This window comes from Mobula hypostoma, chromosome X2 (assembly GCF_963921235.1).
Source record: "Mobula hypostoma chromosome X2, sMobHyp1.1, whole genome shotgun sequence".
Taxonomy (NCBI): Eukaryota; Metazoa; Chordata; class Chondrichthyes; order Myliobatiformes; family Myliobatidae; genus Mobula; species Mobula hypostoma.
The window spans coordinates 47599864-47623665 of record NC_086129.1 but is presented as its reverse complement, the minus strand read 5'-3'; the positions used below and the strand labels follow the sequence as shown (position 1 = coordinate 47623665).

The following is a 23802-nucleotide window of genomic DNA, read 5'->3' as shown; positions in this document are numbered from 1 at the left end:
GTGCTACAAGAATTTTTTGTTAGGTTCAATGGTAGAAAAACATAGTCCAGCCTGTATAAAAGGCCTTTTTAGATTTTCAGGAGTGTCAAACTAAGGGAGGCAGGATGTACAGGTTATGTAAAATTATAGAGTATAGATTTAATTGCATAGTAAGCATTAAAGTAAATATTGTGACTATTATAGTCAAAGCTGGCAACCAGTGCATTGATTACTACTTATTTTTTTTTACTGCCAAACGCAATAATTCATTTCTTTGCCACTAAAGGAATGTATTCGCCCAGCACAGCCTTCACCTCCATTGTCAACCGCTTCATTGGTACAGCATGTGGAAAACCAGCCAGCATTAATCACTCACCAGCTTCAGAGGTGAGCAATCCAAGCGCATTTTATCCTGGCTTGGGTAATTATATAATAATGTCTTTTATAATAACTATAAAATGATATCCTCTGGGTCCGATCAAAGGTGTATTTGGTCATCTTGTATGTCTTTTTTACGATTGAAGTCACTGCTGGATACTTATATGCAGAGAGATAAGTACTGCAGAACTTATTCCATCAGCGAGTTGCTCAATAGTTACGGAGCTGGACTTATTGCATATCATTGTGTTGTCGCCTGGACTTGCGTACAGTTGTTCCGAGATGGAGCGAGTGGTTGTCTTGGGCGTTTTTATTGGGATTGCAAGACCCTGTTGGACATTGGTAATGTAGAATACTACAAGTCCAGTTCACTGGTTCATTGGTGAGACCAACGGCAGTGAAGCTATGTTGCCTCGGTTGTGGCAAAGTCTAGGTCAAGGCTGTGGAGTTGCCTGTTGCAGCCAACAAAGAGATGCCAAAATGGTTTGGAACACTTGGTGCTGCCCTTCAGTGTTCACTCATTGAAAGAACTAGCTGGACCAGGACATCTTGCCATCAGTTGTACAATCATGCACTCAGGAACTTGAACTATATTATCTTTTTCTTTGTGAATTTTTCTGAAGTTCTAACCATTTGTGCTATTTTGCAGAATGCTGTGTGCTGTTGTTAATGTGTATTGCATCTTGGCACCAGAGGAATGCTGTTTCATTTAGCTATATTCAAGTATGGCTGAATGATAATTAAACTTGAAGTTGAACTTTTTAATTTCATAAGCACTATATTTTCATAAGTTTATTAATATTGTGATTCTAACTGACTGGCTCTTCTGATCCTTTTACTGTGAGTTTAATTCTCATGCCAGACTCTCATAATCAATAGTAACACTAAGAGAGTGCTGTCCTGTTGTAGCTGGCAGACCAGATGTTGGGCTTTGGTTCTCAAGTTTGTTCAGACAATTCAAATGAACTTTAAAGCTCTAATTTGCACATAAGGGCTTGGAGTTCTTCCAATATCCAGAACATTGCTTTGGCAAGTCATTGTTGTTGAATGAATAATGATTTTTCAAAAATAAGTTGGTGTGCAATTGTGAATAAGCTGTCATATGAATTGGAGCAGATGAACTTGCATGTTAAATCACTTGAGGAACAATGCAGCAATGAGGTAGTATTGAGTTTTTGACTTGCCATTTGCTGAAAGCTTCTGTTTAAATAATAAAAAGTTGATATTGCTATTATTAACATGGAATTAGTTTGAAAGTAGAACAATTGGAATACACTATAAGATTTTTAAACAGACTTTAAAGAGGCGCCATATTCTCGATGCACCAAATAGCCTAATTCTGCTCCCATGCGTTATGTTGAATTAAATGTCCTTTTAATAAATATGCTTCTTCAGTATCTTTCAAACTTTATTAATTGGAATATGGCTAGTGCTTTTAGAACTGTAATATGTGAAGTATTTGTGAAATTTTATGTTTATAAGCTTACTTCCAACCACACCAAGCACTACTTGTTTAAAAAAAAATCAAAAACCTGTTATATGAAATTTGGCTAATGGCTAAAACACATATATTGCATAGGCTCTTTAAAATCCCATTTAATTTGGGTGTGATACGTTTATAGGAAGTTGTTATTTAATAAAGTCACTAGAAAGCTCTACAATTCAAATAAAGTAACATTTTGATATTATATGACAAAGGTTCATTAATTGAAACTTCTTTTATTTGCCACCAAATTACAACTTTAAAAATTGCCTTCTGCAGGTTACGAATTCAACATGAACAGTCGAGCCCCCCTCCAAACCATCCCAACAATCATCTCTTCAGCAAGTCTAATAGCAGTCCTCCACCTGGCACCACAGCCATCATGCAGTCCAGCAGTAAGTATCGTCTAATGCCATTTATAGAGGCTAGGTTATCCAGACTAAACACCTTTTGGTACTCTAATTTATTTTGCTTAATGTCTGATTAATGTTGTTTTGATGTTCAAGCAGTAAGAATCTAATCATAATCTCAATCTTACAGCATTCTGGTATTACCTGCCTGCTTTTATCATTCTGGATAATATATAGTCAAACAACTTTGCATATCTTGCAACGAGCAAACAGAACATGGAGTTGTCTGTAGTTTTATTTGTAAATTGAACATGGTGAATCCATGTATACAAGATGTTTGGCTGATTGAACAAGTGAAACATACTTTTCTGCAGCCTATAATATTACTCATTTAAGCTACTAGTTTTTTTTATATACTGTGTTTTATGGCACTCTCCCATTCTAAATTTACTAAGGTCAACTAAAAACTGTAGTACATTCTCATGTGAAATACTCAGTTTAACATCTTCCATCTTCATGCTCGTTGTCCAGTTATGTGTAGTTGCATAGTTAAAACAGGAATTTTCTTCTGGCAATAAAATCCATGGTTGCTAAATCATTATTTGGGTATAAAATCAGTCTAGAGATTCTGACCAAAGCTGTTCAATTGAATTAATGAGTTAATTGGGCCTTCTATTAATATTAAGCTATTTGAAACTTGCCAGGTTCCCAGGCTAACATGGGATCTTGCTGGAAATGTTTCACTGGAATGAGTAGACTGGACCATTGCAGTGGAAGTTCACTGTCTGAAATGGATGTTTTTACATTTTTAATTTTTTAGGTTGTGCTGCAGCCTCCCCATCTCAATTTCAAGGCATACCCTCCCAACATGCTCTATTTCAGCAGCCCAGTAATAGCCCTCCTCCTCCAAACCTTAACCTTCCCCGAATGAATTTACAACCTGGATTGCCACAGCAGTCGCAAGCACAGCCAGTTACAATTCAAGTCCAGGAACCACCTGATATGCTCAGCAACAACTTGCTACAAAGTGCTGGGCAAAATCTGCACACCACACGTCCCCGTGGAATCATCGGTTCAGGGAATCAGATTCCCCTTCAGCAGAGAGGCTTGCACATGCCATCTCTTGGGCTTGGACAACACAGGGCCTTGGCAAAGCAACTGAGTGCAGATAGTGCAGAGGTAAACAGGTAAGAGTACACTTGAATCACATTGCTAAGTTTTAATATTCGAGCTGATTAAAATTAAAGGCTTGTAAGGAATCTAGTAGCTTCCATAGTTAAGCAGGAATTGGTTCTGTTGCCAGCAGTGTGTTGTCAATACTCGTTAGAACTATTTCTGCATTACTGATTCAAAATAACAAGTTGATCTTATAAAAAATTAGGCTTTGATTCTTAATTTTAGATTTTATTTTTAATTTGCATTTTAATATGGTTAATATAATTATCTTCAAATGGAAATCTTCACACAGCGTGTGAAATTTGACTTCAAAATAGTTTTAATTTATGATTTCACTGCGATATGTAGATCAAGGTATTTTATTGGGAAATTAAGATGAATAATGGATGACATTGTTTCTGTGTATTTTGGAACAGTGTATAGCAGAAGAAAAATGAAGAACTCCAGAGCCAAACCAAACAAATGGTACTAAATTTTAGCAATACACACGAAGTGCTGGAGGAACTCAGTAGGCCAGGCAGCATCTATGGAAAAGAGGAAACAGATGCTTCTGGCAGAGACCCTTTCATATGTGTCCTGAAGAGGGGTCTTGGCCCAAAATGTCGACTGTTTCCTCTTTTCCATTGATGCTACCCAGCCTGCTGAGTTCCCCCAGCATTTTGTGTGCATTGCGTTGGATTTCCAGCATCTGCAGATTTTCTCTTGTTTGTGGTACTAAATTTCAGCTTGGTTCTGGATTACTTCATCATTTGTAAATGACATTGTAGTTTTTAAAGCTTTAAAGTTCAGAAAGGAAGCTACTACAAAAACCACATATTTATACAAGCTTCACGGGAGTGTTAGTAAATTTGACTAAATTGTAAAAGCAATTTCAGGGCAGGTAATAATAGAGATGGGTTTGAAGAATTATCTTAATTGGAGGGAAAAAAACACTAAAGTTAGGCTGGCTGCTTAAGACACCAGCAGCTGAAGAAATGGCCTTGAGTGTTGGGAGTAATTAATAAAGAGGCCAGAACTGAAGGAGAGCCAATATCATGGAGAATCTAGGAATAGAGAAGAGTCCAGAGATAGAGGTTTGGGTTGAGGATGTACAGTTCTGAAGCCCAACCCCAAATTTTTAAAATTCCCTACTTCTGAATACAGCAGAAGTAGGAAAAGGCGTGCTCCAAAAGAGATGGCCTGACCTATAAATGTTTTAATACATTTGTGAGCATTCCATTTAGCTTTCCAATAGTTAAAGGAAGATGCTTAGGGAATAATGTAAATTACTTTACAATGCACATATGCAAGGAAAGGCAATAGTATTTCCTCTGACTCTCCCAAGTTTAGCTAATAATATTGGTTCAAAATCCTATTTGAGGATCAGATTCTCTGACCTCTGTCTTGCAGGGCATAAGCTGTTTCATTTGACTTCCTTTGAACCCTCCCCTCAAATTCCTCACCGCCAATGTGCAACTCATACATTAGTTGCTGCAGGTTCATTTCCCGTAGTAGTATTCTGCTTTAGAGTGCTGCCCAACCAATGGAATGCCAAGCCTGCTAAACGGGATTTCTCCCCCACTGTTGTTAATGCAGTCTTCACTCATATAGCTTCTACTTTACACACATCTGCCCTCACTTCACACCCCCCCACCACCAGAAATAACAGGGATAGAGTTCCCCTAATCCTCACCTACCACCCTACAAGCCTACGTATCCGACATACAATCCTCTGCATCTTCTGCTACCTCAGATTGGTTCCCAACACCAATTCTTCCTCTCCCCTTTCCTCTTAATTCTTCACAGTGATTGGTCTCTGTATGACTTCCTGGTCAGCTTGTTCCTCACCTACCGATCCTTCTCTAAGCACTAATCCCTACAGCACATGAAGTGTTCACCTCCCACACTGTCATTCAGTCCCTCTATTTGAGGCGGTCCTTTACTTTCGAATCCATTGCTGTCATTTATTGCATCCAGTGCTCCCTGTGTAGCATTCTCTATAGCAGTGAGACTTGACGCAGATTGGAGAATTGCTTTGTTGAACACCTTTGTTCTGCCCGCTGTAGCAGCCATGATCTACCAGTAGCTGGTCATTTTAATTTTACTTCCCACTTCTATACCAACATGTCTGTCTACAGACTGCTCTACAGTTAAGTTGATACTGGATGTAAATTATATATTCCGCTTCAGTAGTCTCCAGCCTGATGGCATTCTTCTAACTTCCGCTAACCACCTCTCTCTGCCCTCTCTCTCCCCACCTTCTCGACCACCCATCACCCACACATTCCTCCCATCTTTTCTCTTTCTCACCTCCTTGCCTTTATTCCACGTTCCACTGTCCTATCAGATTTCACCTTCTTCAGCCCTTTCTCACTTACAGCCTTCTCATCTGTATTTACCAATCACCTGCCAGCTCTTGTACTACCACTTTTACCACCTTGTATACTGTCTATCTCACTTCTTTCTGTCCAGTCCTGATGATTGGCCTTAGCCTGAAACATTGACTGTCCATTTCTCTCCCTAGATGCTGCCTGATCTGCTGAATTCCTCTTGCTTTTTGTGTGTGCCGCTAATTAGACTGACTCCCTGGGGAATAATCCGGTTGCAGGTCTAATGCACAGAACACAGGAGCAAAGCTATTTCCTTCTCCCTCTTACCAAACTGCCCTGTTACTGTAATGGTTAATAGCTGTGATAATACTGTGCCATTAAGTGAACTGCAGATGCTAGTTCAGTCTGTCTTTGAGCGTTTTTTAAAAATCTCTAATATGGAAGTTCACTGATATATATTCAGACCCAAAACCTAGGTCAAGGTTTCAAATGCTATCTTGCAAGATCTACAGTAGAATTCTATAAATATAACTTCTCGGTTTACAATATAAAATAAAAAATCCAACTTGCTCACTAATGTCCTGACACTCCTATGAACTAGCTTATATGTGACTGTCAGTTTAATTCATAACTATCATAAAATTTTTAACACTGATCTCTATTTGTTTTCAGTCGCCCTATTAGTCGATTTTCTCCTTTGAGCTACGATCAGTCGCACTTGCACCCTCACCTTTTCCAGGAGCAGCTTCGATTTTTAACTAACAACTTCAGTCCAGCAACAGCTATGTTTTCCCAAGGCATGAAAGTTACACAGATGGACTCACTTTCAAACTATAACCAAACCATAGCTGGTAAAGCCATCATGCAGCATGAGCATCAACAAGATTTCACAGCTTCATCACTACATCAGGCATTGCTTTCTCCAACGCCACCTGACTACACAAGACACCAGCAAGTTTGTCAGCAGTATGGCCATATGATTCAGGGACTGCTTTCACCCAGGCACTCGTTGACAGGCCAACAGGACTTGCGCTTACCTCCTGCTGAAATGCCACATTTTTTAAAACGTCACCAGCGGCAGCAACATCAGCAAGAATATGACTTGCTGAGACACATAAACCAAGGGGCGGGGGATGCTGGAAACATGACTGCCAACTTATGCGGGCACCAACAGACTTTATCAGAGCGACAAACATTAAATATGCCTTATCATAGTACAGAACCATATCATCAGCATCATCTACTGCAGGTCAGAGGCCAAGATCATATTCCACAGCCCCCTTCGTCATCCCAAGGCCACAGTTTTGTACATCACCCCCCACTGATGCATTCGGAGAGTATGGAAGAGGACTGTGTGAATGAGGGGAACAGGGAGGGGTATCCGGACAATACTGACTCAACTGACACATCCACTAAATGCTGTCAAGAGAATCCAGAGCTGCTCAATATTATTAGGTGTGGGGCTGCAGAGACACGACTTGCAAATATAAATCATGTGCACAAAATGGGTGTTTCACAGCCGTACAGTCATCAGGCAGTCCCTGGCTTTGCAACAGGCAAAGTGCCAAGCAGAGGTAAGTGATGAAAAGTAGCATTTATTAATAATGGGATGACTTTTCATACAATTCCTTAACACCTGATCATTACAGAAAGAAAACTTTCCTGGTATCTCACCTTAAATGATTTTTGTATAGTCTGGTCCTGAATAATACTCAGTCACTTAATCACTTAAAATGACATTGATGTTTCGCTAGCACTTACAGTACTAGTTAGTTATAAAAGAAGCCTGGCATGATTCTTTATTCAGCAGATTTATTTTTTATTTGCTTTACCAAAATTTAATACTGGAAAAACTTCACCAGTGATGGGACTGGTGTCTGACAAATTGCATGCTACTGACATGCAGGATGTTAACTTTCCGTTTAGGAGGCTGTAACTGTAATCATTGTTTGCCTAATCCATCCTCCCACTTTGAACCTTCCCTGTGTAACCATTATTCTGATTTATGAGTATCCATATTTTCCTTGTTGGTAAAAAATGAAATCAAATCTTTAGAAAGAGGTGACATAGGAATGGAAGATGTAGATTCATTCTGGGTAGAGTTAAGGAACTGTAAGGGTAAAAAGACCCCGATGAGAGTTACATATAGGTCTCAGAAAAGTAGCCAGAATGTGGGCTAGAAATTACAATGGGGAATAGAAAGTGCATGTCGAAAGGCTAGTGTTACGATAGTCATAGGGGATTTCAAGAGGCAGGTAGATTGGGAAAATCGAGTTGGTGCTGGATCCCAAGAGGGGGAATTTGTAGAATGCCTACAAGGGGAGATCAGCTATTCTGGATTGTGTGTTGTGCAATGAACCAGAATTGATTAGAGAGATAAAGGGGACTAATGACAGGATTCTGTCTGCAATTTGAGAAGGAGAAGCTAAACTCGAATGTATCAGTACTACAGTAGAGTAAAGGAAATTACAGAGGCATGAGAGAAGAGCTGGCCAAAATTGATTGGAAGGAAACGCTAGCAGGGATGATGATGGAACAGCAATGGCTAGAGTTTCTGGGAGCAATTTGGAAGGTGCAACACAAATACGTCCCAAAGGAGATGTGTTCTAAAGACCCTGATGGAAGTTACATACAGGCCGCCGAACAGTAGCCAGGATGTGGGATACAAATTACAACGGGAGATAGAAAAGGCATGTAATAAGGGCAATGTTACAATAGTCATGGGAGATTTCAATATGCAGGTTGATTGGGAAAATCAGGTTGGTGCTACACCCTGAGAGAATTTGTAAAATGCCTATGAAATGGCTTTTTGGAACAGCTTGTGGCTGAGCCCACTGTGGGAAACACAATTCTGGATTGAACGTTGTATAATGAACCAGATTTGATTAGGGAGCTTAAGGTAAGGGAACCCTTAGGAGGCAATGATCATATAATGAGAGAAATCACCCTGCAATTTGAGAGGGAGAAAATAATGTCAGATGTATTAGTATTACAGTGGAGTAAAGGGAATTACAAAGGCCTGAGAGAGGAGCTGGCAGAGTTGATTAGAAGAGGACACTATTAGGGATGACAGCAGAACAGCAATAGCTGGAGTTTCTGGGAGCAACTTGGAAGGAGCAGGGTAGATGCATAACCAGCCAGTGGTGTAGTAGCATCCGCACCAGAATTCGAGGCGGTGGTCTCGAGTTCGAATCCAGCTGGCTGTCTCCTTGCATGTTTTCCACCCATGCTGGATTGAGCATCGAGCTAGAAACTCAGCCTCAAAAAAAAACCAGACAAATGCTAAAGAGTTGGAAAGGTTGCTGCCCGATGCGCCACAAGGCAGAGAGAGAAACAAGGGTAGATACATTCCAAAGATGAAGAAACATTCTAAAGGGAGGATGAGGCAGGTGTAGCTGATAAAGGAAGTCAAAGATAGCACAAAAGCAAAAGAGGGGGCCTATAGTGGAACAAGAATTAGTGGGAAGTTAGAGGATTGAAAGCTTTTTAAAAACCAACAGAAGGCAACTAAAAAAGACACAAGGAGAGAAAAGATGAAATATGAAGGTAAGCTTGCAAATAATTTCAAAGAGGATACAAAAAGTTTTTTCAGATATATAAAGAGTAAAAGAGAGATGAGCATGGATATTGAGCTGCTGGAAAATGACGCTGGAGAGGTAGTAATGGGGGCCAAAGAAATGGTGGACGAGCTTAATAAGTATTTTGCATCAGTCTTCACCGTAGAAGACACTAGCTATAATACATAAATTCGAGAGTGTCAAGGGCAGAAGTGATTGCAGTTGCTGTTACTCAGGAGGAGGTGCTTGGGAAACTGAAAGGTCTGAAGATAGATAAGTCACCTAGACTAGGTGGGCTACATGCCAGAGTTCTGATGAGGTTGCTGAAGAAATTGTGGAGACCTTAGTAATGATCTTTCAAGAATCACTAGATTCTGGAATGGTTCTGGAGGACTGGAAAATTGAAAATGTCACTCCACTCTTTAAAAAGGGAGGCAGGCATAAGAAAGGAAATTGTAAGCCAGTAAGTCTGACTTTAGTGAAGATGAAGTCCATTATTAAGGATGAAGCTTTGTGATACTTGCAGACACATGATAAAGTAGGCCAATGCCAGCATGGCTTCCTTAAGGGGAAATCTTGCCTGACAAATCTGTTGGGATCTGATGTGAAATAACAGGCAGGATAGACAAAGAAAAACAAATCATAAACAAGAAATTCTGCAGGTGCTGGAAATCCAAAGCAACCCAGACAAAATCCTGAGGATATAACAGGCAGGATGGACAAAAGAGAGTCAGTGGATATTGTTCACTTGAATTTTGAGAAGGCTTTTGACAAAGTTTCGCAAGAGGCTGCTTAACAAGATAAGAACCGATGCTATTACAGGAAAGATACTAGCATGGATAGAGTATTGGCTAATTGGCAACAGGCAAAGTGTTGGAATAAAGGGGGCCTATTCTGTTGGCCTCCAGTGACAAGCGGTGCTCTGCAGAGGTCGGTATTGGGACCGCTTCTTTTCACGTTATGTGTCAACGATTTGGATGATAGAATCAACAGCTTTGTGGCTAAGTTTGCAGACGATAACAGAGATTAGGTGGAGGGACAAGTCATGTTGAAGAAGCAGGGTGACTGCAGAAGAACTTAGATTGGGAGATGGGGCAAAGAAGTGGCAGGTGGAATATAGTGTATGGTCATGCAGTTTGGTAGAAGGAATAAAGACATAGACTATTTTCTAAATGGGGAGAAAATTCAAAAGTTAGAGGTGCAAAGGGATTTGGGAATCCTCGTGTAACTTGCAGGTTGAGTGGATGGTAAAGAAGGCAAATGCAATCTTAGCATTCATTTCAAGAGGACTAGAATATAAGAGCAAGGGTGTAATCCTGGAGGCTTTATAAAGCATTGGTCAGACTGCACTTGGAGTGTTGCGAGCATTTTTGTGCCTCTTCTCTAAAAAACTGCACTGACATTGGAGAGGGTCCAGAGGATGTTCACGAGAATGATCCCAGGAGTGAAAGGGTTAATGTATGAAGAACCTTTGATGGCTCTGGGCCTGTACTCGCTGATGTTTAGAAGAATTGGGGGGATTCCATTGAATATTGAAAGTGCTAGATAGAGTGGATGTGGAACGGATGTGTCGTGAGTCTAGGATCAGAGGGCTCAATCTCAGAATAGAGGGACACCTATTTAGAACAGAGATGAGGAAGAATTTCTTCAGCTAGAGAGTGGTGAATCAGTGGAATTTATTGCCACATACAGCTGTGGAGGCCAAGTCACTGAGTATATTTAAAGCAGAGGTTGGTGGTTTCTTGGTTAGGGTGTCAAATGTTACGGGAAGAAGGCAGGAGAATGGGGTTAAGAGGGATAATAAATCAGCCATGATGGAATGGCAGAGCAGACTCAATGAGCTGAATGACTTAATTCTGCTCCTATTTCTTATGGTCTTATAGTCTTATAAATAAACTTGAATATTGATAAATAAAGTTTAATCTTGAATCGAGTTGTTTCTGCATTTAAAATGTTTGTGGGTTGGTAGGTTATTTTAGGGACTGTAAATTGTCTCTACTGTGTTGGTGAGTGGTAGAATCAGGGCATATTGATGAGAATACAGGGATGATTATCTTAGAATTACTAACGTATTCATGCTCTCAAAATTGTGTTAACATGTTAAGGCTATTCTAAAAGCTTAGAAATTGTTTTTCAGAAAGTAATTTCAGCATGGAGATCGGTGACCAATGGTGTTCTGCGGGGATCTGTTCTGGGATCCCTCCTTTTTATGATTTTTATAAATGACCTGGATGAGGAAGTAGAAGGGTGGGTTAGTAAGTTTGCTGATGACACAGAGGTTCAGGGTACTGTGGATAATCTGGAGGGTTGTCAGAGGTTACAGTGGGACATCGATAAGATGCAGAATGGAGCTGAGAAGTGGCAGGTGGACTTCAACCCAGGTAAGTGTGAAGTGGTTCATTTTGATAGGTCCCATTTGAAGACAGAATATAATATTAATGGTAAGACTCTTAGCAGTGTGAAGGATCAGAGAGATCTTGGGGTATGTGTCCATAGGACACTCAAAGCTGCTGCGCAGGTTGACAGTGTTGTTAAGAAGGCATATGGTGTGTTGGCATTCATCAACCGTGGAATTGAGTTCAAGAGCCGTGAGGTAATATTACAGCTATATAAGACCTTGGTCAGACCCCACTTGGAGAACCGTGTACAGTTCTGGTCACCTCACTACAGGAAGGATGTGGATACTATAGAGAAAGTGCAGAGGAGATTTACAAGGATGTTGCCTGGATATTGGAGTGCATACCTTATGAGAACAGGTTGAGTGTACTTGGCCTTTAGGAGATTTGGAGATGAACATTTGGAGAGGCATAATATGATTAGGAATAGTCAGCATGGCTTTGTCAAAGGCAGGTCAGGCCTTATGAGCCTGATTGATTTTTTTGAGAATGTCACTAAACGCATTGATGAAGGTAGAGCAGTAGATGTAGTGTATATGGATTTCAGCAAGGCATTTGATAAGGCACCCTATGCAAGGCTTATTGAGATAGTAAGGAGGCATGGGATCCAAGGGAACCTTGCTTTGTGAATCCAGAACTGGGTTGCTCACAGAAGGCAAAGAGTGGTTGTAGATGGGTCATATTCTGCATGGAGGTTGGTGACTAGTGGTGTGCTTCAGGGATCTGTTCTGGGACCCCTGCTCTTTGTGATTTTTATAAATGACCTGGATAAGGAAGTGGAGGGATGGGTTAGTAAATTTGTTGATGACACAAAGGTTGAAGGTGTTGTGGGTAGTGAGGAGGGCTGTCAGAGGTTACAGTGGGACATCAATAGGATGCAGAACTGGGCTGACAAGTGGTAGATGGAGTTCAACCCAGATAAGTGTGAGGTGGTTCATTTTGGTAGGTCAAATATGATGGAAAATATAATATTAATGGTAAGACTCTTGGCAGTGTGGAGGATCAGAGGGATCTTGGGGTCTGTGTCCATAGGATACTCAAAGCTGCTGCGCAGGTTGACTGCGGTTAACAAGGCATACGGTGCATTGGCCTTCATCAACCGTGGGATTGAGTTTAAGAGCCGAGAGGTAATGTTGCAGCTGTATAGGACCCTGGTCAGACCCCACTTGGAGTACTGTGCTCAGTTCTGGTCACCTCACTACAGGAAGGATGTGGAAATCATAGAAAGGGTGCAGAGGAGATTTATAAGGATGTTGCCTGGATTGGGGAGCATGTCTTACGAAAGTAGCTTGAGTAAACTTAGCCTGTTCTCCTTGGAGTGACGGAGGATAAGAAGTGATCTAATTGACGTGTATAAGATGATGAGGGAAATTGATCGTGTGGATAGCCAAAGGCTTTCTCCCAGGGCTGAAATGGCTAACACGATGGGTCATAGTTTTAAGGTGCTTGGAAATGGGTACTGAGGGTGAGTTTTTCACACAGAGAGTGGTGGGTGCGTGGAATGCACTGCCGGTGGCGGTGGTGGAAGCGGATACAATAGTATCCTTTAAGAGCCTCTTAGATAGGTACATGGAGCTTAGATAAATAGAGGGTTATGCTCTAAGGAGATTCTAGGCAGTCTGCAGAGTAGGTTACATGTTTGGCACAACATTGTGGGCTGAAAGGCCTGTAATGTGCTGTAAATTTCTATATTCTATTGTAGTTGGTTTTTCTGAAATCAAAAATAAAATTAGTGCATCTAATGTCATTAATTCAGCAATATTACAAGCCAGAAATGTCAACTACTGATGTATCGTACATCACTTTTAGCTTTTGATAAGGATGTTTCAGCTTTAAAAGGGTGGATTTTATTTTTAATGTTAGCTCCCAAAAGCAGAAGTTTATTCACTTTCCAATTTGAATTTAGTTTCTCACTTAGGCTTGCATTGATAATTGGTGCAGACCCAATACTTCAGGCCCCAGTAAAAGAAGTCTGGCATTTAGACAACTGCTAATTACTATTTAATGGCTTTGATTCAATAGATTGTGACAAGTTATTCGTCCTTAACATTTGTCATTTATCTTTCTGTTAGTCACTGATGTTAAAAGCATGCCTCTTCTAATAAAACTTCATTAATTCCTGCAATACCGAGAGCTTTGCTACTAATAACATGATTAACATTAGTGTATTTGCTCATGACATGAAAATAATTGGAAGGGCATGTTGTGATGAGGATTATGACTTGGCTGTGGGATATAGATAGATTGAGTGGGCGAAAACTTGGCAAATGGAGATTACGGCAAGAATGTATAAGGTCATGTATGAGGTAAGTGGAATTAAAAGACATTGGCATCTCAGTAGAAAATGACTGCAAAGTACAGAGAGGCACAAAAACAAAAAAATCTGCAAATGCTGGAAATCCAAGCAACACACAAAATACTGGAAGAAGTCAGCAGGCCAGGCAGCATCTGCAGAAAAGAAATAGTCGATGTTTTGGGCTGAGATCCTTCGTCAGGACCAAAAAAAATGAGGTTAGAGCAAGAAGGTGCAATAGAGGAGGCCATGGACTGGCATATGGGAATGGCAAGTAAAATTGAAGTGGGTGGCCACCATTTTATTTCCCATTCCCATTCCGACATGTCAGTCCATGCCTCCTTTCCTGCCGTGATGAGGCCACACTCAGGTTGGAGGAACAACACCTTATATTCCGTCTGGGTGCCTCCAAACTGATGGCATAAACATCGATTTCTTGAACTTTCGGTAACTACCCCCACCATTCCCATTCCTGTTTCCCTCTCTCACCTTATCTCCTTACCTGGCCATCACCTCTTTCTGGTGCTCTTCCCCCTTCCCTTTCTTCCATGATCTATCAGACCTCTCCTATCAGATTCCCCCTTCTCCAGCCCTTTATCTCTTTCACCAATCAACTTCCCAGTTCTTTACTTCACCACTTCCCCTCCCCCAGTTTCACCTATCACTTACCACCTAGTACTACTTCCTCTCCTCTCCCCACCTTGCTCTAACTTCTCGTTTTTTTTTCCAGCCCTGATGAAAGGTCTTGGCCCGAAATGTCTACTGTTTACTCTTTTCCATACATGCTGCCTGGCCTGCAAAGTACAGAGAGGTTTAGTTTTCCTTATGCATGAATCATGTTAACAGACAGATACATCACGTAGTTAAGAGAGCAAGTAGCATATATTGGCCTTGACTGCAATACGGATGTTTGTTGCACAGGGTTTTGCTGAGGTCACACCAGGAATACTGTGCATAGTCCTGGTCTCTTTACCCAAGAAGGAAAATAATTGTGTATTTTTAGGGATATAGTTATATAGCTTTGGCTGTCCAAAAGAGATTCACTTGGCCAGTTGAGAAGAATATTCTGTCGAGAGGCTAAAGGGGTTGGCTCTGAATTCTTTGGAGTTTAGGAGAACGAAGGGTGATCTTATTGAAACAAATAAGATCCTAAGGGGTTATGCCAGATTAGATGTTAAGATGTTTCCATTTGTGGGAGAATCTCAAACAAGGGGACATAGTTTCAATATAAGGGGCTAGCCATTTACAACTGAAGTATGTTGGAGGGTGCTGAATCTCTGGAGTTCTCTGTCCAGGGAGTTGGAGGCTAGCTTATTAGAAGTATTAAAGTGGAGGTAGATAGATTTTGAAAGGTTGGGCTTGAGAGCTGTCTGTAGAGAGGATGGGGAGATGGGTGTTCTCACACAGTGTAGATATTAAGTTCGAGTGTAGATCAGCCATGATCATATTGAAAAGCAGGAGAGGGCAGGAGACTTGTGAAGCCAAGTGGCGGCCTCCTCCTCATGTCCTTTCTTGTGTTCCTTTGTTTTTGTGTATAGTTCAAGTGATTAGGAAATGATATGTTCATCAGTTTTGGATGCTACAGTGTGATAGAAGACAGTAATACAGATGAGCTAAATAGGAAAAGTGTTATGAGATCTTGAACAACAACATAATAAATATTAATCACTTCAGCTGGTAAATTGTAACAGATGATGTGAAACTGCTTCAAAACTTTCTCTTATTTCAGAGTCCATAACAGGGGATCGAATGGATGGAAGGGCCCCTATGCAGCCAATGGAAGTAAATGATCACAATGGAATAGGTTACACAAGACAGTCAACTAAAATTCTCCAACGGCATCACACCATTCAGACAAGTGATGATGCTTATGTATGTGCAAAGTATTTAATTCTCTTGCACCATTAGCTGTTAAATAGCTTGATTCCCTTGATTTACAGTGTGATAGAGAAGTTTTAAGCAAAATGATGTACATGGTTAATATGTTCAATTCTTTTGTTTTTCATATTTATTAACCAGAAACTTTTTTTTCAGTCTTGGCCCAGCAACGTTCAAAGTTAATTACCATTGATTTAACCAAATATTATGATTGGAAATCACCAAGATGCATGATATTTAACTATGATCCCTTAAAACATTGGCAAAATCTTCCTCTAAATTTCTTCTCTTTAACTGTGGCTTCATCCCAACTCCTTCGTAATGTAATAAAAAACAAAAAACTGAAAATACTCAAACAGGTCTAGCCAGCATCTATAGAGGCAGAAACTGAGCTTACAGTTTAGGTCAATGACCCTTCATCAGAACTGGAAAAGTGAGAAAATGTGCACATTTTAAGTTGCAGAGTTGTGAGGCATAGCCATGCCAACCTTTGAGTCATTGAGAATAATCCCATTTGTCCTCATTTGGTTTGTATCGGTCTTAACTATTTAAGTGCCTGTTTGAATGTCTGAAACATAGTGATTGTATCTGATTCTGTGTTTCCTCTGGCAATGAGTTCCAGATATCAATTGCTCCCTATTTTTAAAAAAAATACCTCCTCAAATTGCTTTAAAATCCCTTCCTCTCATCTTAAATTTATGCCCTCTTGTTTTAGAAACATAGAAAACCTAAAGCACAATACAGGCCCTTCGGCCCACAAAGCTGTACCGAACATGACCTTACCCTAGAACTACCTAGGCTTACCCATAGTCCTCTATTTTCTAAGATCCATGTAGCCATCCAGGAGTCTCTTAAAAAGACCCTATTGTTTCCGCCTCCACCACCGCCGCCAACAGCCCATTCCACGCACTCACCACTCTCTGCGTAAAAAAAAACACTTAACCCTGACATCTCCTCTGTACCTACTTACAAGCACCTTAAAACTATGCCCTCTCGTGCTCGCCATTTCAGCCCTGGGAAAAAGCCTCTGACTATCCATTATCTAGGCCTCTCATTATCTTGTTCACCTCTATCAGGTCGCCTCTCATCCTCTGTCGCTCCAAGGAGAAAAGGCCGAGTTCACTCAACCTGTTTTCATAAGGCATGCTCCCCAATCCAGGCAACATCCTTGTAAATCTCCTCTGCACCCTTTCCATGGTTTCCACATCCATCCTGTAGTCAGGCGACTGGAATTGCGCACAGTACTCCAAGTGGGGTCTGACCAGGGTCCTATATAGATGCAACATTACCTCTCAGCTCTTGACTCAATCCCACAGTTGATGAAAGCCAATGTACCATATGCCTTCTTAACCACAGAGCCAACCTGCGTAGCAGCTTTTTAGAGTCCTATGGACTCAGACCCCAAGTGATCCTCCACACTGCCAAGAGTTTTACAATTAATTCTATTTTCTGCCATCATATTTGACCTACCAAAATGAACCTCACACTTATCTGGATTGAACTCCATCTGCCACTTCTCAGCCCAGTTTTGCACCCTATCAGTGTCCCGCTGTAACCTCTGACAGCCCTCCACAGCATCCACAACACCCCCAACCTTTGTGTCATCAGCAAATTTACTAACTCATCCCTCCACTTCCTCATCCAGGTCATTTATAAAAATCACAAAGAGAAGGGGGCCCCAGAACAGATCCCTGAGGCACACCACTGGTCACCGACCTCCATGCAGAATATGACCTGTCTACAACCACACTTTGCCTTCTGTGGGCAAGCCAATTCTGGATCCGCAAAGCAATGTCCCCTTGGATCCCATGCCTCCTTACTTTCTCAATAAGCCTGGCATGGGGTACATTATCAAATGCCTTGCTGAAATCCATATACACTACATCTACTGCTCTACCTTCATCAATGTGTTTAGTCACATCCTCAAAAGATTCAATCAGGCTCGTACGGCACGACCTTCTTTTGACAAAGCCATGCTGACTATTCCTGATCATATTATGCCTCTCCAAATGTTCATAAATCCTTCCTGTCAGGATCTTCTCCATCAACTTACCAACCACTGAAGTCAGACTCACTGGTCTATAATTTCCTGGGCTATCTCTACTCCCTTTCTTGAATAAGGGAACAACATCCGCAACCCTCCAATCCTCCGGAACCTCTCCCATCCTCATTGATGATGCAAGGATCATCGCCAGAGGCTCAGCAATCTCCTCCCTCTGGGGTACATCTCGTCCGGTGCCGGTGACTTACCCAACTTGATGCTTTCCAAAAGGTCCAGCACATCCTCTTCCTTAATATCTATATGCTTAAGCTTTTCAGTCTGTTGCAAGTCATCCCTACAATCACCAAGATCGTTTTTTGTAGTGAATACTGAAGCAAAGTACTCATTAAGTACCTCTGCTATCTCCTTAGTTCCAGACACACTTTTCCACTCTCACACTTGATTGGTCCTATTCTCTCACATCTTATCCTCTTGTGCTTCACATACTTGTACAAACGTAGAATGCCTTGGGGTTTTCCTTAATCCTGGCCACCAAGGCCTTCTCATGGCCCCTTCTGGCTCTCCTAATTTCTTTCTTAAGCTCCTTCCTGCTAGCCTTATAATCTTCTAGATCTCTATCATTACCTTGTTCTTTGAACCTTTCTAAGCTCTCCTTTTCTTCTTGACTAGATTTACAACAGCCTTTGTACACTACAGTTCCTGTACCCTACCATACTTTCCCTGTCTCATTGGAACATACCTATGCAGAACTCCATGCAAATATCCCCTGAATATTTTCCATGTTTCTTCCATACGTTTCCCTGAGAATGTCTGTTTCCAATTTATGCTTCCAAGTTCCTACCTGATAGCGTTATATTTCCCCTTACTCCAATTAAACGTTTCCCTAACTTGTCTGTTCCTATCCCTCTCCAATGCTATGGTAAAGGAGATAGAATTGTGATCACTATCTCCAAAATGCTCTCCCACTGAGAGACCTGACACCTGACCAGGTTCATTTCCCAATACCAGATCAAGTACAACTTCTCCTCTTGTAGGCTTATCTACATATTGTGTCAGGAAACCTTCCTGAACACACCTAACAAACTCCAACCCATCTAAACCCCTTGCTCTCGGGAGATGCCAATCAATATTTGGAAAATTAAAATCTCCCACCACGACAACCCTTTTATTATTACACCTTTCCAGAATCTGTCTCCCTATCTGCTCCTCAATGTCCCTGTACCATTGGGTGGTCTATAACAAACACCCAGTAGAGTTATTGACTCCTTCCTATTCCTAACTTCCACCCACGGAGACTCCGAAGACAACCCCTCCATGCCTTCCTCCTTTTCTGCCGCTGTGACACTATTTCTGATCAACAGTGCCATGCCCCCACTTCTTTTGCCTCCCTCCCTGTCCTTTCTGAAACATCTAAAGCCTAGCACTTGAAGTAGCCATTCCTGCCCCTGCACCATCCAAGTCTCTGTAATGGCCACAACATCATAGCTTCAAGTGCTGTTCCATGCTCTAAACTCATCCGCTTTGTTCATAATACTCCTCGCATTAAAATAGACGCATCTCAAACCATTGGTCTGAGTGTGTACCTTCTCTATTACCTGCCTATCCTCTCTTTCGCACTGTCTCCAAGCTTTCTCTATTTGTGAGCCAGCCTCCCTTCGGTTCTCACCCCCCAGCAATTCTAATTTGAACTCTCTCTAATAGCCTTAGCAAACCTCCCTGCCAGGATATTGGTCCCCCTGGGATTCAAGTGCAACCCGTCCTTTTTGTACAGGTCACACCTGCCCTAGGTGTGGATAACCCTACTAAGATTTGACTATTTTTCCTATCTCTAGCTCGTATAATTCCCTTTTACTTCCATCACGGTCAGTCCTCGGCCACCTTTGCTCCAGGGAAAGCATGCTTAGCCTACTCAATCTTTCACCATTGTTGTTGTTCCTCTCTGCACCTTGTGGCGCATCAGGCAGCAACCTCGTTTCTTCAGCATTTGTCTTTTTTATGAGGCTGACTTGTTAGCTCAACGCTCAACCCCGCACAGATGGAAAGTGCAAGGAACCAGCCAGATTTGGACCCTGGACCACTTGCCTCGAAGCCCAGTGTAGATGTCACTGCACCACTGGCCGGCTAAATCTTTCACCAGAAAAAGAACAAAAAGCTATACATAAACAGAGAAAGACTAACAACCAACCAACATGAAAAAGAAGACAAACTATGTAAATAAAAAAAAAAGTACTGAGAATATGTGTTGTAACAAGTCCTTGAAAGTAAGTCTTTAGGTTGTATAATAAGATGCCCCTCAGGGCTGTGTCCTAAGCCCCCTCCTTTACTCTCTGACGTGTGTTGCTACCTACAGCTCCAATTTGCTAATTAAATTTGCTGACGACACTACACCGATTGGCCTAATCTCAAATAATAATGAGGCAGCCCACAGAGAAGAAGTCATCACCCTGACACAGTGGTGTCAAGAAAACACCCTCTCCCTCAATGTCGCAAAAGCAGGAGCTGGTTGTGGACGACAGGAGGAATGGAGACAGGCTAATCCTTATTGATGTCAATGGACCTGGGGTTGAGAGGGTAAACAACTTGAAGTTCCTCGGCATACACATCACCGAGGATCTCACGTGCCTTGTACGTACAGCTGTGTGGTGAAAAAGGCACAACAGTGCCTCTTTCACCTCAGACAGTTGAAGAAGTTTGGTATGGGCCCCAGATCCTAAGAACTTTCTATAGGGGCACGATCAAGAGCATCCTGACTGTCTGCATCACTGCCTGGTATGGGAACTGTACCTCCCTCAATCACAGGACTCTGTAGAGAGTGGTGCGGACAGCCCAGCGCATCCATAGATGTGAACTTCCTGCTATTTAGGGCATTTACAAAAACAGGAGTGTCAAAAGGGCCCAAAGGATCATTGGGGACCCGAGTCACCCCAACCACAAATTGTTCCAGCTGCTACCATCTGGGAAACGGTACCGCAGTATAAAAGTCAGGACCAACAGGCTCCGGGACAGCTTCTTTCACCAGGCCATCAGACTGATTCACGCTGATACAACTGTACTTCTGTGTTATATTGACTGTCCTGTTGTACATACTATTTATTATAAATTGCTATAATTGCACATTGCACATTTAGACAGAGATGTAACATAAATATTTTTATTCCTCATGTATATGAACGATGTAAGTAATAAAGTCAACTCAGTTCAAGTTCAGAGTGGTGGTGAATAAAGTTATCTGTGCCTTCCAATGTACAGAAGCAGGCCCTTTGGCTCTCCTTGTCAATACTGATATTCAATTCCTATCTGTAATAATCTGCTGAAGCCTACTATGCCCTAGTGTTCATCCTGATACTTCTAAAATTTTGTGAGTATACCTGCCTCCACCATCTTCTCAGGATTGTGTCCAGATTGCAACCCTGGTCTGCGTGAAAAAATTTCTTTCTCTGATTCCCTCTAAACATCTTACTCCTCACCTTAAACCTACTGTGTGTCTTCTGGTGTGTGTTCCTTTTAGAGGAAAGATTTCCAAGCTAGTTCATTTATGTGAAGTCATCACCGTTTTCAATTTTTATGAATAATGAAACAAGAAAATCTTTATGGTTTTAAAATACTAATTTTGCTACTTCCTTGATTTGTTTGTTTGCTTATTGCCAGATTTAATTTGCTTTTCATTCCTCTTAAAGGACCAGGCCGAGCCTTCAGGGATGAGTTTATTAGCTGGAAAGGTGCTTAGCTCTGCTCGTATGTCAGATATTCTTAGCCAGTCATCGCTCACGGGGAGTCAACAACTGCAGAACAGAGAGAGTGAAGGTGAGAACTTCTGGAATGTGATGAACAATGATATTTTAAATAAATAAAGATGCACATCTGCAATTAGCCCAAACCAACTATATTTTTCTCTTTGAGATTATATCTGCATCAATAATAAATATTTTTGAAGCAAAAATGGAATAGAGAAAAATTCAATTCTGTATAATTCTGTGAATTTTTTTTTGGGATGGCATAAATTGGATACTGTATAGTGCATAGTCTGCATTCGCTATTCATAGGTGATTTTAAGAGAAAGATTTTGGATGCAATCAACTGAAAATCTGCAGATGCTAGAAATCCCAGCAACACAAGCAAAATGCTAGAGGAACCCAGCAGGCCAGGCAGCACCTAGGGAAAGGGTACAGTTGACGTTTCAGGCTGAGACCCTTCATCAGGACTGGAGAGAAAAAGCTGAGGAGATTTAAAAGGTGGGGGAGGGGAAAGAGAAACAGAAGGTGACAGGTGAAACCTGGAGAGGGAGGGATGAAGTAAAGAGCTGGGAGGTTGATTGGTGAAAGAGACGGAAGACCATGTAAGAAAGAAAAGGGGGGAGGAGCACCGGAGGAAGGCGATGGGCAGGCAAGGAAATAAGGTGAGAGAGGGGAAAGGGGATGGGGAATGGTGAAGGAAAGAGGCAGCTGGGGGTCATTACCGGAAGTTCAAGAAATCGATGTTCATGCCATCAGGTTGGAGGCTACCCAACTGGAATATAAGGTATTGTTCGTCCAACCTAAGTGTGGCCTTATCACGACATTGGAGGAGGCCATGGATAGACATATCAAATGGGAATGGGAAGTAGAATTAAAATTGGTGGACAATGGGAGATCCTGCTTGTTCTGGCAGATGGAGCGTAGGTGCTTAGTGAACCGGTCTCCCAATCTGCGTCGGGTCTCAACGGTATACAGGAGGTCACACCAGGAGCACTGAACACAGTATATGACCTCATCAGACTCGCAGGTGAAGTGTCACCTCACCTAGAAGGACTGTTTTAGAGCCATGAATGGTAGTGAGGGAGGAGGTGTAAGGGCAGGTGTAGCACTTGTTCCGCTTGCAAGAATAAGTGCCAGGAGGGAGATCAGTGGGAGGAGGCGAATGGACATGAGAGTCACGTAGGGAGCGACCCCTGCAGAAAACAGAATGTGGGGAGGGAAAGGAGTGCTTGGTGGTGGGATCCCATTGGAGATGGCGGAAGTTTTGGAGAATTATGTGCTGGACGCGAGGCTGTTGAGGTGGTAGGTGAGGACAAGAGGAACCCTATCCCTGGTAGAGTGGCAGGATCCCAGTGGCCACCCATTTTAATTCTATTTCCCATTCCCATTCCGATATGTCTATCCATGGCCGCCTCCACTGTCGTGATGAGGCCACACTTAGGTTGGAGGAACAACACCTTGTATTCCATTTGGGTATCCTCCAACCTGATGGCATGAACATCAATGTCTTGAACTTCTGGTAATGCACCCTACCCCCCCTTCACCATTTTCCATCCCCTTTTCCCTCTCTCACCTTGTCTCCTTGGCTGCTTATTGCCTCCCTCCGGTGTTCCTCCCCCCTCCCCCCTTTTCTTTCTTCCATGGTCTTCTGTCTCTTTCACCAATCAACTTCCCAGCTCGTTACTTCATCCTCCCCTCCTGGTTTCACCTGTCACCTGGTGTTTTCCTCTCCCCTCCCCCACCTTTTAAGTCTACTGAGCTTTTTTTTCTCCAGTGCTGACAAACGGTGTCAGCCCAAAATGTCAACTGTACTCTTTTCCATGGATGCTACCTGGCCTGCTGAGTTCCTCCAGCATTTTGTGTGTTCTGCAGCTGCGTGAAGGATTTTGTATCTAATCATTCTCCACACTCAATGCTATTTCATGTATCAGCTCAGTGAACATAATTTAGCTGAGTAAAATAACTAAGCTTAAAATTGGAGATAATCAAAGTGAGGATTATTTTTACAAAATGGTGAGAAGTTTTTAGTTATCCTGAAAATAAAATCACACTAGGTCAGTTGTCAAAGCAGTTCCATGAGACTCTTGTGAGTATTCTATTTCTTCTTTTAACATGTTTTCTGGTGGAAAATCAGATGTAGAATAATGGGAGAGAAATTCATCAAACTCTCTCACTATTTGTATATGTCTTACTAAATATTGATTAGCTTGTTTTTTCCTGTGTCAAATTATAGATCTTTAATCATACTTACCATTTAGCTAACAATA

At 41.7% G+C, this 23802-nt stretch overlaps 1 protein-coding gene across 9 annotated transcripts in view; it reads left to right on the top strand.

Moving 5' to 3' along the window:
• Window positions 1-23802, top strand: part of sik3 (SIK family kinase 3) — a 482160-nt gene that overhangs the window by 398034 nt on the left and 60324 nt on the right. For all 9 annotated transcript variants that reach the window (XR_010016690.1, XR_010016689.1, XR_010016691.1 and 6 more), the window contains 6 exons: window positions 266-366; window positions 2120-2235; window positions 3011-3377; window positions 6348-7249; window positions 15651-15793; window positions 21479-21605. Coding sequence is in view for 5 of the 9 variants with exons in the window: in XM_063038656.1 (XP_062894726.1) it covers window positions 266-366; window positions 2120-2235; window positions 3011-3377; window positions 6348-7249; window positions 15651-15793; window positions 21479-21605 (1756 nt within the window). In the remaining 4 variants the exon portion in view is untranslated. The remainder of the gene's footprint in view (window positions 1-265; window positions 367-2119; window positions 2236-3010; window positions 3378-6347; window positions 7250-15650; window positions 15794-21478; window positions 21606-23802) is intronic.